Genomic DNA, 18,440 nt, shown 5'->3' with positions numbered 1-18,440 from the left:
CTGAGTTAAGTAGAGTCTTATTTATGGAAGTCCACTTTTCTTGGCCATTTTCTTTCCTTTTGAAATTGTGAAGTTTCAATTGATCTTTATAGTTACCAGGAAAAATGGAGGCACAAAGACATATTTTGATCTCACTCTTCTGAGAGCCCAGTCCTAGTAAACAGCATCAATAATCAATACAGATGGGAACACTGCTCAAAGAATGAGTCATTGCCAGTCCAGGAGGCATTAGATGCCTACAGAGTCTGGCGGGTAATGTAAATGAGCCAAATATATAACAAGAGAGAGGGGAAGAGTGTAGAACATATGCTGTGGTTCAAGGAGGCAGTGGATACTTTGTTTCAGGTGAATGTTGTTTGGCAGAAATGTGGCTTCAGTGTTGCCAGATCTCCTAATTTTCCAGAAATGAGAAAGCCTACTTTTTGTATAAAATCTCCTAATATTAAAAATATTCTCTAAGCCAAGTGTTACCTAACTGTAGGCTGATTTTGATCTGTGGGAAACCGGTATGCAGTAACTGATGTAGATCATCTTTTCTGGGTTGAGCACATATGAAGGGTTACCTGATCTTATCCAAACTCGGTCATTTGGAATATAAGATCATTAATTGCTTTTCTTCTTTAATTTTTCTTTTTAAAATTTTCAAACATAAATGAAAGTAGAAGATACAACAAACCTCCATTATTATCCAGCTCAAGAACCATCAATATTTTGCCAGAAACGTTGATTTCTGAAGCAAGGAAAAACCTTAAAAAGTGTTCATATATTTGAGTACCTATCTTGTACCTGGACAATGTGGTAAGTGCTGCATTATCTAGAATCATTACAAAGTAGATATCAGCCCTATTTCATATAAGAGAAGTTGAGCACTTGCCCAGCCTTAATGGCAATGGCAGCCGGATGGTGGCCAACCTGACACTAAGTCCAAGCATCTGGGTGTCCAGACTTATCTCTTCTTCCTATTGGTCTCCCACAACTTCTATACACATGCAACACCTTTCTACAATTAGCATCTGGATACTTTGCCCATTCTGGTGGAAAGGCACAAGATGCACTCAATACCTGACTCTACATGCATGAAGTTGAATCCTATAAAGTTCCATTTTTGCTAGTCTATTCTTCCATAAAGAACAAATTATGCATTTAGTTACCTGCTTTACTGCATCTTCATAGGATGGAGGCTGTGTTATCTCTGAAACTGCTGAAGTTGACTTAGAAAAAGTTGGGGATGGAATTGAAAACTTTGGCCCTGCCTTATCAGAAGAGTGTAAACCAGCCATCTGTGTCAGTAAAATGCAGAAAAGACAATCAATTCAAGGGTGAGAAATGGTACTGCTTCTGTTTTAGAAATTACAGGCTAAATTTTGGAAAAATTGATGCAAGGGGAAAAAAAGCTAGGGCTTAGAAAACAAATCCAATATATTAATAAAGTACATATCACTACAGAATTATTGCTGGAGGCCTCTTAAGATGGGAACCTCACAGATTCATGTCTCCTCCAAGGTACACCTTCTTCCGTTAGCAGAAAGCAAGATGAGAAAAGGAAATAAAGTAAAAGATTCCAGTCCAGTACAAAGAAGTCCATCAACCCAGGTATTTCCAGAGTAATTTATCCCTTACGCTACTTTATTCTAACTGTATTTGCAGAGAGTTGGAGGCACTGCTGAGAGATCTCTTCAAGAACCGGCCTTGAGTATTGTGAGTGTGTTCTGTGGAGTGCCTGGGCCATTTCAAGATCTCTGTCCCCAAAGGACGCCCTGACCTGACTTGTGTTGTGTCATGGCCCTGTTATGTTTGGGCGCCCTGACCTGACTTGAGGTGTGTCATGGCCCTGTTATGTTTGCTCTTTCTTATCACCTCTTTACTGTTCCTTGAAACTCCCATATCCCTGATTCTTCCACCTGCTGATATGTGTGATTTCTTCCTTTTTCTGCGGAGTTATTGTATTATAACCCCCACCTCTCTGGATCCCTCCAGTCCTTTCCAAAGATCCATGTACTTCCCTCTTTCTCCAGCATTGTTTTTCCACGCTTCCCTATTCTGGTCTTCAATTTCACTGAAACCTGTTTCTTCACCATGTAATTTAATAAACATAGCATGACCATTTTAGTCATCTTGATTTGGGGATGACTCCTCTTAAACATCTGTACATTCATTTCAGGCCTTTTCAAGGCAATTGTTTCTATCTAAAATGTTGTTTATTTCTTCCTGCGAACCTCATCATAGGAGGACAGGGATCACAGAAGAGAGAAGAGGCAAAGTCAACTATACGTTTAAGCCTTTTTACAAGTGCCTACCTTTTGCTGTGCACTTGGGCTTTTGGGACAAGAGTTGCCCCCAGCACCATGACTGCTTTCTGCCTGGGATCCAGAAAAGGGAGGGTGGAGGCTGGAAGTCTGGGGAGAGAAGCTTGGAGGATGGCCCTCGTGTGCCCCTGAGTTCTGTAGAAAGAAAGAAGCCACACATGACTACCAGTGGCATACTTGAGAGCAACTTATGTTGAGACTACTTGTCCTGGTATCTTATCTTTTCAAACCTTCTTAAATTCTATCACCAAAGTTTCAAATCTCGCTTTGTATGTATCACCTATTGCCCCCAAATGTTCAGTGGCTCCCACACATCCACAGAATAGGGTCTCCGCTTCTGCCCAGGATAAGTGATCAAGACTTTCCACAGACAACTACTGTGTTCCTTTGCAAGCTTAAATTCTACTAATCCCTCTATGAGCTTCCTTCTGCATACCCTGTACACCTACCTCCCTATCCTTTTTCACATGGAATGCCCTTTTCCTGACTCTCCTTTTTTAACTCTACACTTCTTCTGAAGTTCAACCCCTTCCCCAAACCTTTCAAGACTCTTCTAGCCCTTCATGATCAATCTGCCTCCCTTGTCCCCACCACAATGCTTTGTGCAGCAGTTAATGTCATAAGCACAGATTGGTAATGTTATCCTATATTGCTCTTTATCTTTTTATCATGTAATCATTCATGTTTTTAAAGAGTGCTTTGTAAACCATAAATCACTGTACAAATATCAGTTATCCTTGAGGGTATCGATGTCATTAGAACTGAATGTTGTAAGGTCCAGAGCTATGTTTCAAGAGCTAGTTTTACCTTTGTTGCCTAGGACATTATGCATTCAATAAATCTCATCAATAATAATGCATTTAAGTCTCAATTCCTCCCAAAGTGCCCACTCAGGGGTGGGCACCATTCATTTGAATGTGTTGTTCGGGTAGATTTGTAAAAATGTATTCTCATTACCTATGGCCACACCGCATATTACCAGGACAGAGAATATTCAGTGTGAAAAGGGCACGTACTTTAGAATCAGATAATCTAGAGTTCGTGTGACCCTGGGGATCCAGCTTAACTTTCCTAAGCCTCATTTTCCTCAGTGGCAAATAAAGAGTAATGAATCGAAGCTCAAAAGATTGTTGTGACAATTAACAAGATTACTCATATACATTCTTCTTTATACTTGGTTAATATGAGTTTTCTTCCTATTCCCTTTCTAATAATATAGATCTCAGAATCTTTTAATAATGTAATTTTCTTTCTCAGATAGACTTAAATAGATGTTCCTAATAATTCTTTGACTTTGCAGACAAAGTAAAGACTTTGATAATTACCTTGGTCTAGTCTTCAAACTAGTTACTCTTCTGAGCCATTTCCTACAATTCTCCTCTCATTCTGCTCTAGCCACACTGGCTTTCTATCTGAGGCTTGAACATTCCACGCATGCTCCCACTTCAGGGCCCTTGCATTTTCTATTCTTTCTTTGCCTAAAATGCCCTCACCCCCAATATTCACAAAGCTTTCTCTTTTACCTCTTTCAAAACTTTACTAAAATGTCCCTGGCCCTTTTACTTATTTTTTCTTTAATGTCAGTTTATTTATTATTTTTTTCATACTATATGTACATAATTTTTTTAACATATTATTTTTTATTTTCCTCCTCCCCCCTCCCTTCTAGTTACCACTAGTCCATTGTCCATGTCCATGAGTCTCTGTTTGTTTGTCTTGTTCATTTGTTGCTTTTAGGTTTATATACCACATATAAGTGATATCATGTGATTTTCAACCTTTCCTGGCCCCCTTACTTAATTTAAGGCTGCAAACTTCCAAACTCTTTACCTTCTTTCTCTGCTTTCTCTCCATAAGATATATCATTTTCTAATACGTTATATATTTTATCTAGTTTTTTAATTTACTGTTTTCCCATGAAAATAGAGATATTTATTTGGCTAGTTCAGCACTAGTCCCAGAGACTAGTAAAGGGCCTGACACACAATAGGTGCTTAGTAAATATTTGCACTCTGTAGACCATAACACGAAGAGACAAGTAAGGTCTAGTAACTTCCCCTTTGGCTCTCTTGATGAATTGGTTTGGCATCTGGTAAAGCTTGATACTAAGGAATCCTGAAAATAGGGGTTGGCAATCTACAGCCCTGTGGCCAAATCTGGCCCACTGCCTGTTTTTGTAAACAGAGTTTTATTAGATCACAGCCACGTGCATTTATTTATAAGTCGTCTATGGCTGTTTTCATGATACAGGGTAGAGTTGAGTAGTTGTGACAGAGACCACAATGTCCGCAAAACCAAATATATTTACTATCGAGCTCTTTGTAGAATAGGTGTGCCTACCCCTGTCTCAGAGAAGTGAGCTGGCCTACTGTGAAGGACTGTGGGTCTTGGTGTTTCCTGTTGGACTTTTAGTAAACCCTACCCATGGAAAGTTCCAACATCAGCTCTTCAGCAGTGCAAATCCATATCCCACCTCCAGGAAAAAGGGTATACTGGGCATAGGGCAAAGGAGTTCTTACCTGTGTGGTACACACCTGGCTGCCAACAGGTGAAGAGACCCTGTGCCCTTCTCCTTGAGCGCCTGAAGATGAAGGTAGGAAGTAATGGTTGTTTGGTGATGGGGGCAAACTGATATGCTGTGGGCTTTTCACAGCCCCAAGTGGCGAATGCTGAGGGGAGCACTGCGGGCTGAGAAATGTGGAAGAAAGTACGTTGGTTTGACCTGAGGACTCCATACAGTGAGTGCTCCCACGGGGCAGGAGTTGAGCAGCTTCACAGGCCTGCAGTTGGCCATCTGAGTTGCTGCTTTGTCTTTTCACAGATATTTGTTGGGATGCATAAGGACAGCTGGAGACAGCATCTTCCTGCTTGATGGGGGCACCCAAGAAAGGCAGGGGCTTCTTCTCAGCACAGTTATTTCTTTTCTGCTTCTGCAGCTGCATCCGCAGCTCCTCAACGTGCCTTTGTTCTTGCTGGAGTTTCCAGGTGAGCTCGTTGATCACCTTCTGCTTCTCCACCAGCATCTTGTCTTTCTCGGAGTCCAGCCCATCCAGCTCAGAAGGAATGGAACCCCCATTCAGACTGCTCATGAGGCTCTCCTCGGGGCAGACATGAACAGGGGATGGGTGCAGGCCAAAAGAGGGGGATGTGTCATTGAAGGTGTCAGGCAGGGACCCTGCCATTGACAGGTCGGAGGAGGCGGGTGAGATTGGGGGACTGGAGCTGGTGCTACCGAAGTGGTAGAAGCCATTGGATAAGGCACTGGTAGAAGGGGAGGACTGGTAATTGGGCAGCGCACTGGTGGGCGTAACAGGAAAAGTGACAGTTGTTATATCACCGAAGTTAGGCACAGGGTTCCCAGAACTGTCCTGGAAGGGCCGAAGCCTGTCCATGAGGGCCGTCTTGGTGCCTGACACTGGCAAGCCCCGTATTCGAAGCTGTTGTCTTAATTCAGAAACCTAAAGAAACCAGGGCCTAGTTAGTGTGCTGTTTAATGACAATCTTTTAAAAAGTGTATTTATTATTATATTATTTAACATCACAAGTGAAATTTTATAATGTCTTCTCTTTTTAATATTTCTTTCCAATTTCTTCCCCTGCACCCAACGTAAATCAGTTTTGTACAATTTTAATTCTTTAGAAACTTTTCATGGTTGCACAATTATAAAAATACCCTAGAAATGTAGAGCTCAAATGAACCATAGAAGGTACCTAGTCTACTGGCCTCTAACTCCCTTCCCCGTGCCTCCTAGGTGAGTGCTTTCCCCACATGTTCTTTTTGTGGGTGGTCCTCAAACCTAAGCAGGCACCATAACCCCTGACCATGGGTTACAGCATAGACAGCTGGGCCCCAGCTGGGAATTTTTGATTCAGTGGGTCTGGGGTGGGGACCGAGAATGTGCATTCTTGACAAGTTCCCAAGTGATGCTGATACTTCTGGTCTTGGACCGGTTATTGAAAACCACAGTTCTATATTAACATTTATGTCCTAAATTTAACAGCTGGCTGGATAATAGGTCGTATATTGAGAGATAATATGTGTGGAGATAAGACCATTGATTCAAATGCTAGCCCTGCCTCTTACTAGCTCAGTGATCACTCTGTGCCTCAGTTTCTCTTGTGTAAAATGGAGATAATCATACATCATATACCTTACACATTAAAATAGCTGAGGATTAAAATAGTGAGGATTAAAATAGCTTAAAATTTGTAAAGTACTTGGAATAGTCAGTCATAGCTGGTTAGTGTAGTATAAAGATTTGTTATTATTGTTGACATGCATGTAGTTATTTCATCCTGCATTTTTATAATCATAAATTTTATACATCAGATATCTAAAAATATAAAAACTAAATAAATAATTGTGTATATAAATAATGGACTACTTTAGATCTATTAAAACTGATGCTAAAAATATTTGTTGATATAGAATAATAAATATTTATATTATTACATTTTAGAAATTTGAATTGCTTGATTTTGTTTTTCTAAGAATTATAAAAATATAAATATACCTGTATATATATTTAAATCTATGCTTGCAGATGAAAATTTCTGGATAAATATGTGATAAAATGTTAACATGGTTCTCTTTATCTATATTTTCTGAATATTCCACATAAGCATACTACTTTTATAATTAAAACAGGAAGTATATGAAGTACTTAAATGTCAATAATGCCATAAAACAGCTAGAAAAATCTATAGAAAAATATTCTTCCAATATTCTGTAAGGAAAGATCCTTTGAGCATAAAAGCATAGAAACTAATCATAAAAATATTGACAACAAAAATTGAAAACACCTGTAAGTCACTAAAAAGAAAATGCAAATGCAAATAAGAATCTCAGAAAAAAATAATTGTAGGAAAAATAATAAAGTATTAGTATGTTCAATATATAAAGAATGTTTAACAACTCAAAGAAAAAATTTGACACCCACCATGAAAACTGGTAACGGACATCATCCAATTCTTCACAAACAAGATAAAAAAAATTTTTTTTAATGGCCAATAATGTATGTGTATCAATCCAAGATATGCATACACAACATGTACGTATTTTTGTATTCATCAAATTGACAAAGAAATTTATAATAACTCTTCATGTTATTAGCAGAAAAAATAAATAAATGAAAATGTAAAAAAAACAAAACTCTTTAATACTTTAATACCTTGCTATTCCAGGTGTGGTCCTTGGACCAGCAGCACTGACAGCATCTTGGAAGCTTGTTAGAAACAGAATCTCAGCCCCATCCCCCGACCTACTGAATCAGAAGCTGCATTGTACCAAGAGTCCCAGGTGATTCAGTGTGCATATTCATGTTTAAGAAGTGATGCTTTAACGTACTGCTTCTAGGACTAGATTGGCACAAATGTTCAGGACAGAAATTTGACAATATATATCAAGAACTTCTAAAAATATTAATATGTTTTGGTTCAAGAATTCCATTCCTATGTACTTAGTCTGAGGAGATAATCAGAAAAATTAATAAATGTATGTACAAATTCTATTTTTAATAGCAAAAATTTGGAAGCAAGTTAAATGTCCAACAGAGGACTGTTAACTAGGTGGTGAAATGATATGCTGTTATTAAAAATAAAAAAATATTGAATATTAAGAGTTATAAAAAATGGTCATGATCTATTAAACAAAAGAGCATGCCAGAAATTTATGCTCACGTAATTATTTTAAAATGATTATTTTAAATAAAATATGTCCATATGCATTTCAAGTCTAGAAATATAACCTGTAATGCTATCTGAGAGTCAATTGTCCTTTAAGATACTCTTTACTTTTCTATACACTTATATTTCAATAATAAATATTACTTTATACTCAGCTAAAACCTACTTCAAAAGGACTGCAACAATTTATACTACCACAAGCAATAAATATGCTATCTTCCCCCATCCCCAGTCTTGCTAGCATTGTTTCATTATTTTTTTTAAAAATTTGCTGGTTTAAAAAAGTGCAAAATGGAAACTCATTATTGTTTTAATTTTGAATTACTTAAAATTAATGAGTTCTACATTTATTTTTAGAATTTATTCTGGCACTGAATAATTTAAAGTACATTATTAAATAATGCAACTCATATTCTAAAATGAATACTTGTGGAGTTCAGTTTACCTTAAATTTCAGAATATTATGCTATATGGACTTACTGGGGACAAAGTTTTGTATACACTTCTTTCCTATACTCATTGGTGTTTTAATTGTTGACAACTTTTAAAACTATTTATTATGGAAAATTTTGAACATACACAAAAGTAAATAGAAAAGTATGATGAATCCCATATATCATCAACCAGCATTGAAGGGAGCAGGTATGTTCACACATTAGAGAAGTTCAAGGCGCGGCTTTCATTTTTTTCAGTTCTTTTGTAAGTGCTGGGTGAGTACATATGCCAGTCTTGAGGATCGCTTTGGAACACACTAGGATCAACTCAAAGCTCAGCGTCATTTCAGTGAGCTGAGGTCCATGTGGTCTTTGATCCAGAGTAAATTGCTAGCACATATATATCATGTAACAAGTTGCTGCTGCATTTCAGGAAAGACATTCTCAGATTTGAAGATTTCATAGACTAGTACATCATTTTAAATGGTATAATTGACATAAAGTTACCAATATTCCATCTTGTTAAATAAAGACTAATAGCCTTATTTAATAAGATCTCTATTTAATAAAAAGAAACAAACAAAACTCTACCAGAAACACTCAACTTCCATCTACTATCATTATCATTTCCTAATAGAAAGGATCTTTTATCATTCAAAACATTGGGAGGAAATAAATTCTTTGAATAAAGAACAGTCAGATATGTTGAACATATGTGAGATTTATGAAAAACCATTTACATGGTTTTTGTTTTTCTCATTTCATCAGAGACTGGTAAAAGTTCATCATGGAATTGACCACTGGTTTAGAGCATTCTGGAAGTGCATATCAATCTCACAGCTACTCTCTGTACTAAGCTCTACTATGTACATATGATTCTCTTTAATTCTCATAATGGCTAATCTATGCAAATGAGGAATCTGAGATGCAGAAAAATTAATAAATTAGCCCAAGTTTGCATAGCCAGTGAAAGAGCTGAGTTGGGAGCTACAGTCTTCTGCTCCATTGGATATTCAACTGCAGCAGTTAATATTCTGTCACCTATTTGAGTCTCTCCCATGCTCATCTTGTTCCTTCTGTTCTACATAAGAAATCAGTTGGTGAAAATGTTGTTAAAAATGTACTGATGAATTTGTTAAAAAGAAAGGAAAAGAAAAGAAGATCACGCCAAATCCTGTACCTTCAGATCATCTAGGTTTGATGGAAGTAGACCTGGTTTGAGAGAAGAGATACCAGTTTGTCCAGAAAAACTGTTTTTGACAGGAGACAAAGGGGTATTGCTCAGTGGTGTAGAAGAAGAGTTTGGATTTCTGATCATCTGTTCATTTGGTTCTCTGAAAAAAGAACAAAAAAGAAACACTTAAAATATGGTCAACTGTATATGGGGGGTTGATATAGTGATTTATAGTAAGAAATATATATATGCTCTTCATCCTGGTTTCTGACTCGCAGCTCCTAAAACCCTTGGAATTTCCTAAATAATGAGAGTGACAAAGGTGTCTTTTGTTATGAAATGACTTGCGGATTCCATCTAATGAGGGATGCTGGTTGCCAGGAGAACCAATCATGTGATTAGAGGGTTGAAACTTTTAGTCCCACTGTCTTCTAGCCCTTTGACCTCCAGGGAGGGGAGAAAGATTGGAGATTGAGTTCACCAATTGCCTCTGTTTTAATTAATCATTCCTCTGTAATGAAGTTTCCATAGACATCCAAAAGGACATAGATCAGAAAGTTACTGGGTTGCTGAACACTTGGAGATGTGGGGAGAGTAGTACCTGGAGAATGTATGGGAGCTGCATTCTTTTTCACTGTAGCTTGCTCTATGCATTTCCTCAATGTGGCTGTTCCTGAGATATATCCTTTTATGATAAACCAGTAATCTGGTAAGTAAAATGTTTCTCTGAGTTATGTGAGCCACTCTAGTAAATTAATCAGACTCAAGGAGGAGGTTGTGGGAAACTTTGATCTACAGTTGATTGACCAGAAGCCCAGGTGACAACATCTGGACTTGTACTTGGCAACTTAAGGGGCTAGGGATGGCTGTCTTGTGGGACTGAGCCCTTCCACTGTGGAGTCTGATGCTATTTCCAGGTAACTAGTGTCAGAATTGAGTTGAATTGTTAGACCAGCTAATGTTGATAATTGTTTGGTGATGTGAGGAAAACCTCTGCCACACACCGGAATTGGGTGACCAGAACCTACAGGGGTTGACTTGTATTTAGACCAGATTACAAGTTAATTGTCTACAAGGATCAGGTGAGTAATAAGTCAGCAGAAGAGGCAGGGTGAGGAAAACAACAAAAGGCTAGATAGAAAGTGGCAAGTGACACTCGAGCTGTGTTTGGGGGAGATAGGAGGGAGTAGTGGAGCCTTTGGAATACGAGCATATCCATTCATTATTTAGCAGATGTGCTGTCCTGTGGAGGCAGGAGCACGCCTGATGAAGCTTCACTGTATGCAGCACCCAGCACAACTGCCAGCACCATCCGAAACTGAACAGAAACGGGTAAGGGAACCCGCATCCCAACTTTATCGTTGAAGAGATTGATCATTGAAAAGGTGGCCTGATGATGAGGTCACCACACACTGGGGCTCAGGAATCATCTCTGGGGATGTCACTCAGTCACTCAGCTCTGTTGCTTCCTATTATATAAGCACTGAGCCAATTCAAAAAACATAACCTGTGTTGGAGTTGTTCACAATTCCAATATACATTCTTAGATGGTTTCTCCTGTCTGTTCCATAATTCAGCCTGAAATTGCTAATACTTTCTCATTTCCCAAAGAAGCCTCTTATCAGGGGCATTGATTTACTTGCTTCCTCCAGCCTTATGTTCCTAAAAAAGTGTGCATGGTTTCTAAACAGAAACCATGGGACTCGCTAGGTCCCAAAGTGTGGGCAAGTGTGCCTCAGACAGAGAAGTCATCCCCAGCCTGTGCTCACAGCCACCCCCTTGGGCAATCCTGACTTACTTGAGCTGAGCTTGGTGAATGCCAGGGTAGCTGAACCGGTGCTGTTGCTGCTGCTGCTGTTGGCTGAGGATCTGGAGCTGCAGGAACAGCTGCTGCTGCTGTAGCAGCCGGGCGTAGGCTGAGTCCATGGGTGGGGGAGACTTCTCTGCCTTCTGGTCTGGGGGAATGTACTGGTGATATTTGAGTTTCTTCACCTTCGGCTTGGGGTCCTTGGGCTTTTTGTGGCGGTTCTTACTGTCACTCAAGGACTTGGACTGCAAAAAGGATGAAGAAATGCATGTGCTTTAGGCGATGGATGGGAATGACTTGGAGTTATGGGTGTATCGAAAGGAGTTTTTGTCTGATGGATGTTCTCGAATCTTGGAAAAAGGATACGGCAAAGTCATGATGTGCAAAGAGATCCTGGGACATTAAGATATCTAATGAAGAAATCTATTTTGAGTATATCACACTGAAAGGACATTCCTTAATATAGGAAATCTTGAATCTTAGAAGTGGCTCCAGGAGTATTTCCTTCCCGGAATAGAGTGAGGTGTAAGCCTGTGTTTCAGTGAGAAAAGTTTCCTCAATCCAAACCAACCAATGGCCTAATAAAGGATGCATTCTGATCTTGGGATAGATTCATAAGAAAGTTCTTTCATATGTATACATGTAATCACCTTTAGTTAAGCACTTAGTAAATTGACTTAGTAATGACATAAACTGAGATGAAATTAAGCTTGCCTTTAAAAATTCAGAATGTGAAGTTTTGTTGCTTCAGGCTGAAAAGCATAAGACAGACTATCTCTCCCACCACCATTCCCAAATACTGATATACATTCTGGAAGTGACCTCCTCTAAACTAATGCTACTTTACTTACTATGGGAAGGGATAGCCACACACTGGAACCCCTCCAGAAGTTATGCATTGCAGAGCATCATTTGGACACACTGGAAAAAGTTAAGGGCACAGGCTAGGAATTTAAGAGAAATTTCTGAACTTGATACGATTATTTTACCACATCTTAGTTTCCTCACCTGAAAGCTGGGGAAAATATTCTACACTTTCTATCTCAATGAGCAATGTAAGGATGTGAAAAGATAATATTGAAATAATAACAGGTCTCAGAGGACCGTGTGATTATATCTATAACCTGCTCCTTAAATCAAAAGGCGCCCATATATTAGAAAGCAATAGGTCCATACTGTAATCAGTTGAAGAAATATAAAATTTCAAACCTTTACTTATTCCATAAGGTTGAAATGAAAAACATGGGTGTCATGACAGAAGATTCTTGAGGACTGGGGGAAAAGTTGGAGAGAAAGTGTGATACCAGCAGTGTCCAGGAGAGGGGGCTCCTGAATAGCTGGCAGGCTTGTTCCGACTGGGCAGCTTCCCCATTTTAACCACAAAATACGCCATCTGAAATGTGACTTATCCAAAAGAGCCAACAACTTGCTTTTCTCTGACTCAGCACATCCCACCACCGAAGCCTCATTTGTGTTTTCCCAAGGAGGTTTCTTCTTGGAGACTAGTGAATAATGAGTACAAGTATTCCCATGTGCTCAGTGGTTCTGTTTCTCCCTGCTGTTTAATTGATCAGCATTCTAGTTAATTATATCAGTCGTCTGCACTTGGGAGAATTTCGGTGGGGCCCCTGCAGTCAGCTCTGCCCTGCTTTGCTCCAGCTCAGCTTCTATCCCCACCCCATCCTAGGACTTGCCTTGTCTGGGGGAGCTGCAGCCCTAGCAGTTAGGTCAGGGGCTAGGGAATTTTCTCTCCATGTTGCCTTCTTAGCACAGGGACTCTGAGCATTCCAGAAATGCTAAAATCTAACTATCTGGACGGTGAGGGCAAAGGTTATTGAGACCATAGAGCTCTGAATCCATGAAACTATATAGTTTCATACTCTTTTTTGGGACCAGAGGATACTAAGATTGTGGCTTTATATTTTTATGTTGCTTCCTTTTTTTTTTTGGGTTGTTGATTTGTTTTGTTTTCTATCTAGAACTTCATGGCCAATAGAAGGGGAGAAATCTCGTCTTTCTAAAGCAGAGGTGGATCTAAATCCAGTGGTTTGAGACCCAGGCATAAATTGCGTAAAGCAGGTTAGTGTGACGCAGGAAATAGCTGGAGAGTGCATGACTTCCTAAAGGCTTTCTGATTCCAGCCTGCACACACACACTGGGCCTGCCACACAACATATCACCCCAGCAGCCCCAAATCAATTAGCGTCTTCTGCCCTGCAAGATAAGGTCCAAACTCTAGTCTGCTAGAGAAGACAGTTCACCAAACCAATGAAACTGCCCCTCTACAACAACTTACTTCTCCTGCCTCTTTTCCTTGCAATTTTCAGTAGTCTACAATCCCCTCTTCTATTTGCTATCTGACTCTTGCTCATCCTTTGAGTCTAGCTCAAACCCTAGCTCACCTGGGAAGCTTGTTCTAACTCAGAATGATGTCTCTTATCTGTGGGTCTCATATTCTCATATGGCATTTTGAGGCGGCCTGATAATGGTCACACCACTAAATACCCTGCTGATGGGGCGAGGGAGACTGAAATCTGGCTCCCATTCTGTTTCCTAGGCTACTGGTTCTGAGTGGGCTGTGGCTGTCTGGGACAGGGGAACCTCTTTTGCATTGCAAAATACAAGTAACAGGTAATCACCATAGCAACCATTTTAAAGTACATGATTCAGTGGCATTTGGTACACTCGCGATATTGTGCAAGTGTCATCACTATCTAGTTCCAGAACATTTTCATCATCCCAAAAGGAAACCTCATGCCTATTAAGCAGTCACTCCCCCGTTCTTGCCTTCCTGTAGTCCCCAGAAACCACAAACCTGATTTCTGTCTCCATGGATTTGGCTATTCAAGATATTTCATAGAAATGGCATCATACCATATATGGCCTTTTGTGTGTGACTTCTTTCACTTGGCATAATATTTTCAAGGTTCATTCATGTTGCAACATTTATTAGTGCTTCATTCTTTTTTATGGGTGAATGATATTCCCTTGTATGGATATGCCACATGTTTATCCATTCTTCAGTTGATGGACATTTGGGTTAGTTACAACTTTTGACTATTGCGAATAGTGTTGCTCCGAATATTCATGTACAAATTTTGTTTGAACGCCTGCTTTCAACTCTTTGGGGCATATTCCTAGGAGTGGAATTACTGGATCATATAGTAGTTCTATGTTTAATTTATTGAGGAACCACCACTGTTTCTCAAAGTGGACGCACCATTTTACATCCCTATGAGCAATGTATGAACATTCCAACCCCCACATCCTCATCAGCACTTGCTATTTTCCATTTTTTAAAAATTACAGCCATTCTAGTGGGTGTGAAGTGGTATTTGATTATGGTTTTGAGCTACATTTTCCCTGATGACTAATGTCATTTGAGCACCTTTTCATGTGCTTGTTGAGATTTTCTTTATCCTTGGAGAAATGTTTTATTCAGATCCTTTAGGGCACTTTTTTATTACTTGCTCAAAACACTGTATGGGATGCTGGTGACTGTGATATCCAATTAGACTACAGGCTCCTTGAGGGCAGGAATCATATTTTACTCAACTTCTTATTCAACCTTCAGGGAACCTGCTTTGAAAATACCTTTTTCTTACATACGATTTTACGATTTTCACAGTATTCTTGTGCATTCCCTCACTGGCCTCTTATGAAACTTAATAAAGTCAGTAAGGCAGATGTGTTTTTCCCCACCTCATTTGCCTCTTTCTTTGAGAAGCCATCTTGTATCCTCTTAATTTAGAGATGACGAACATTTAACAACTGAGAATTCACAGGCATTGACCAGTCAGAAGGGATAGTGTCTCTTAAACAACCAGTACTGCTGAATCAATCCTGCCTATCACTGAAATTGACCTGTACTTCTCTAGGCAACTATCACATTCTCTTCGTGTAGTGAGGCTGGAGGCTTTGCTAATTTGAATTATAAAAATTTAAGTACTTTGGCAAAAATATTAATAAATTTTATCATTGTACAAAACATTAGAAATTATGTGAATCATCTCCTTGCACCTGCAAAGAATAAACTTCCTCAATTGTCATATAATTTCAAAGCTGTTGATCTGAATGAATTGTAAGCTAGATTTAAGCCAGTGCAGTTTGGTGGGGGAATTTTATTGGGCCACTAAAATACCTACCATCCATTTTAAACATGAAAATCACTTTCGTGTGTATAGTTGGTTGGGGAGGGTGCTATGGAGCTGTTAGTTTAACATTGAGTCTTACTCAATTGATAATCATTTAAAAAATACTTCATAAGAGCCCTCTCAGCTTTGATGGCAACAATTACAAACTGAGACAAAGAATATTTTAATGGGGTTTTAAGACACAGGTAGCCTTTGACACTTACCTTAGGAGTAGCTTAAAATAGCATAAAGCTCTCAGAATGAAAAGGGATTTTAGAATATTATGTGCGACTTTATATACCAAGAACAGCAACACTGTTTATTTGAGCTGGCCTGTATTTCATAGTGACAACGTTTATCATTCTAAGGACAATTAGTACACAGGGCTGTGAAAAAAAAGTCATCTCAATGTTCATTGAGTGGTGGCCCTAGAGCTCAGAAAACATGCTCCAAAATAAATTAGAAATTATTTGGGATGAAAGAAGACCAAATGACAGCCAGGCAGTTAATTGAGGAGAGAGCACTCTGTGAACTATTAGATATAATGCTGCGAAAATTAATGTGCTATAATATGCTATAATGTTTATAGTTATTTGTCTACTGCGAATGTCACCACTCCATTCATACGTATTTCCATACAGAGACTGGCTGGAATATTATAGGTCTTACACTGTGCAAGGCCTTCAGGTCTGTGGGTGTGTACTCAGGCAGGCGCTTGGAGATGGGCCCATTCGTACCTTTACAGCAGCATGCACAGGGTTGGGGCTGCTGAGGGGGCCAACCCCCTGCTTCCCTGTGTCTGACTGGTTGCTGGACTGTGAGGCCGAGTCATTCCTGTCATTTTCTGAGCCAGAAGTAAGACCCTGAAATTCAAATGTTAGCATTATTAGGATGCAAGAGTAAAAACCGAGTGACTTAGAAATGATATAGTGGAGCCACCCTCCCCCGACACTCTTAGCTCTGCTGTCTTTACCCTGCCTTCACATCCAGGGACATATAAGACTAACTCCTCCAGGGGAAGGAGTCGTATACATAGTTTGTCCACAAATTGAGACACTTTTAAGAAAGAAAGAAGCTATTATTAATAATAGGTATAGAACCAACCTAGTCTAGACAAACCAGAACATCTGGCCACCCTGTGTGAAGATTCCACCCGTCTGTGACAAGGTCCACCTGTCAGACTTGATAATGGGATTAAAAAAGAAAGTAAGAGGAAGGAGTGGGTGTAGGAACTTTGGGGGAAAGCGGGACAACCAAAAAACTAGATGACAGAGCGTAAGCAGATAGAGGAAAAGTGTGTGTGTGTGTGTGTGTGTGTATCTCTGTGCACATATATATGTATGTGGCATTGTGCACATGTTCTCTGTATATCTAGATGTGTCTGTGAGTATGTATGTGTGCATGTGTACATGTATGCACATATGTGCATGTGTAGGCATAAGCATATGTATTTATGCATGCATATGTGCATGTGTTCTGTGTATACGTGTATGTGTCTCTGTGTACCTGTATGTACATGTAATGTATATGGGTGTATGTATATGTGTATGTGTCTGTGGTGTGTCTGTCTGTGTGTCTATGTATGTATATTTATGGATATTTTCATGCATGTGTGTATATGGAGGTATGTGTGTGTGCATATACTGTCATGAAAGACCTTTGTGTGAGGCATGTTTCTGTACGCAGAGGACTTGGAAGAAGGAGTGATTTGTCTCCTACATTCCTATGCTGTGACTTTGACAAAAAGGGGGAAGGGCTGCTCAGGATCTCCCCCTGGAGCTTCTCAATTCTTCCCTGAGCCCTGGCACCTGCAAAGGTCTACACTATGGGATCCTTTCCTTTCAGAACCTTCTTGTCCTTATCTGTTACATGGTGTTGCTGGGTGAAATGACAAAATAATCTTTGCATTTTGTCTGGCATTGCTCAGTGCTTATCCCCTTCTTCCCCTCTCTTGGGGTTAAGCAGAAAAGAGCTTATCTTCTCTTCAAATCATTCTTAAATCAGAAGCTGAGGAATTTACTGTCAGAATAATAGTACAAATGGTCTGATATACTGTTTGATGTTATCAAAGAAGTTTGGCTTCAGAGACCAGCTGTGGCATACAGGGGAAAGAAAAATGCTTTGATTATGAACTCTTGCACAATAGATGTATGAATATTTCAGCTCTGCTTTTTATGTCTCCTCTTTTTCTCCCATTCCACATTTTCTCCTTGGCAGCCTTAGCTTTGCTCCGATGCAATGGAGGAGGGCATGACAAAGACCAGTAAGTAGCACAGTTTCGGGAAACAGGGCCCTGGATGATAATTATCAAACTGTCCCTGCTATCTGTATGGTGCTTTACCATGTATAAAATGTTTTCAAATATAATATCTAATTTCAATCCATCGGATAATTCCCATGAGGCCAAGAGGAACAAACTCTGCCTAAAGGGAAGGGACTAAAGGCCTGGAGGGTTCTCTCCAGAGCTGGTATATAGGATAATCAGGGGTAGAAGACTCACATCTCACTGCCAGCAATGTGTCTCCTTCTCCTCATGTGTGGGCATCCACACGTGCATCCTCTTAGGACTCCACGAGTACCATCGTGCTGGCTGAGGAGACTGGTGTGTGGCATCTACAGGTGGATGCTCCAGGGGCTGGGAGGAGTCTGAATGTTTTTGGAGGCCCACAGAAACACAGACCCTCAGCCTCATGGAGCCTTAGTTCCTCCTCTGTGAGGATTAACATCAGTGATCCCTATCTGGAGGGGACTGTGATATCTAATAGAAAATGCCTGTAAAGTGTCGAGAGTTGGCCCCAGCACAGAGTGAGTACTTACTACATGACAGTGGCTGTTGTTAATACTCATTATTGTTCCTTATGAATGTGCTTTTAATAGTATTTGCAATATACATTCTTCACA

General features: G+C 39.6%; 1 protein-coding gene across 2 annotated transcripts in view; it reads right to left on the bottom strand.

Annotated features, from left to right (window-relative positions):
* Positions 1 to 18,440, bottom strand: part of MYOCD (myocardin) — an 83,242-nt gene that overhangs the window by 4,089 nt on the left and 60,713 nt on the right. Inside the window, exons 7-12 of one of the 2 annotated variants that reach the window (XM_006908391.1) lie at positions 16,277 to 16,402; positions 11,398 to 11,651; positions 9,606 to 9,759; positions 4,826 to 5,764; positions 2,298 to 2,441; positions 1,152 to 1,280 (exon numbers count right to left, since the gene is read on the bottom strand). In XM_006908391.1, the coding sequence (XP_006908453.1) occupies positions 1,152 to 1,280; positions 2,298 to 2,441; positions 4,826 to 5,764; positions 9,606 to 9,759; positions 11,398 to 11,651; positions 16,277 to 16,402 (1,746 nt within the window). The remainder of the gene's footprint in view (positions 1 to 1,151; positions 1,281 to 2,297; positions 2,442 to 4,825; positions 5,765 to 9,605; positions 9,760 to 11,397; positions 11,652 to 16,276; positions 16,403 to 18,440) is intronic. The other variant, XM_006908392.1, reaches the window with a different exon arrangement.

The sequence above is a fragment of the Pteropus alecto genome, unplaced genomic scaffold (assembly GCF_000325575.1).
Source record: "Pteropus alecto unplaced genomic scaffold, ASM32557v1 scaffold52, whole genome shotgun sequence".
In the NCBI taxonomy this organism is placed as follows: Eukaryota; Metazoa; Chordata; class Mammalia; order Chiroptera; family Pteropodidae; genus Pteropus; species Pteropus alecto.
The sequence above is the reverse complement of the archived record's forward strand: the minus strand, read 5'-3'. Positions and strand labels throughout refer to the sequence as shown.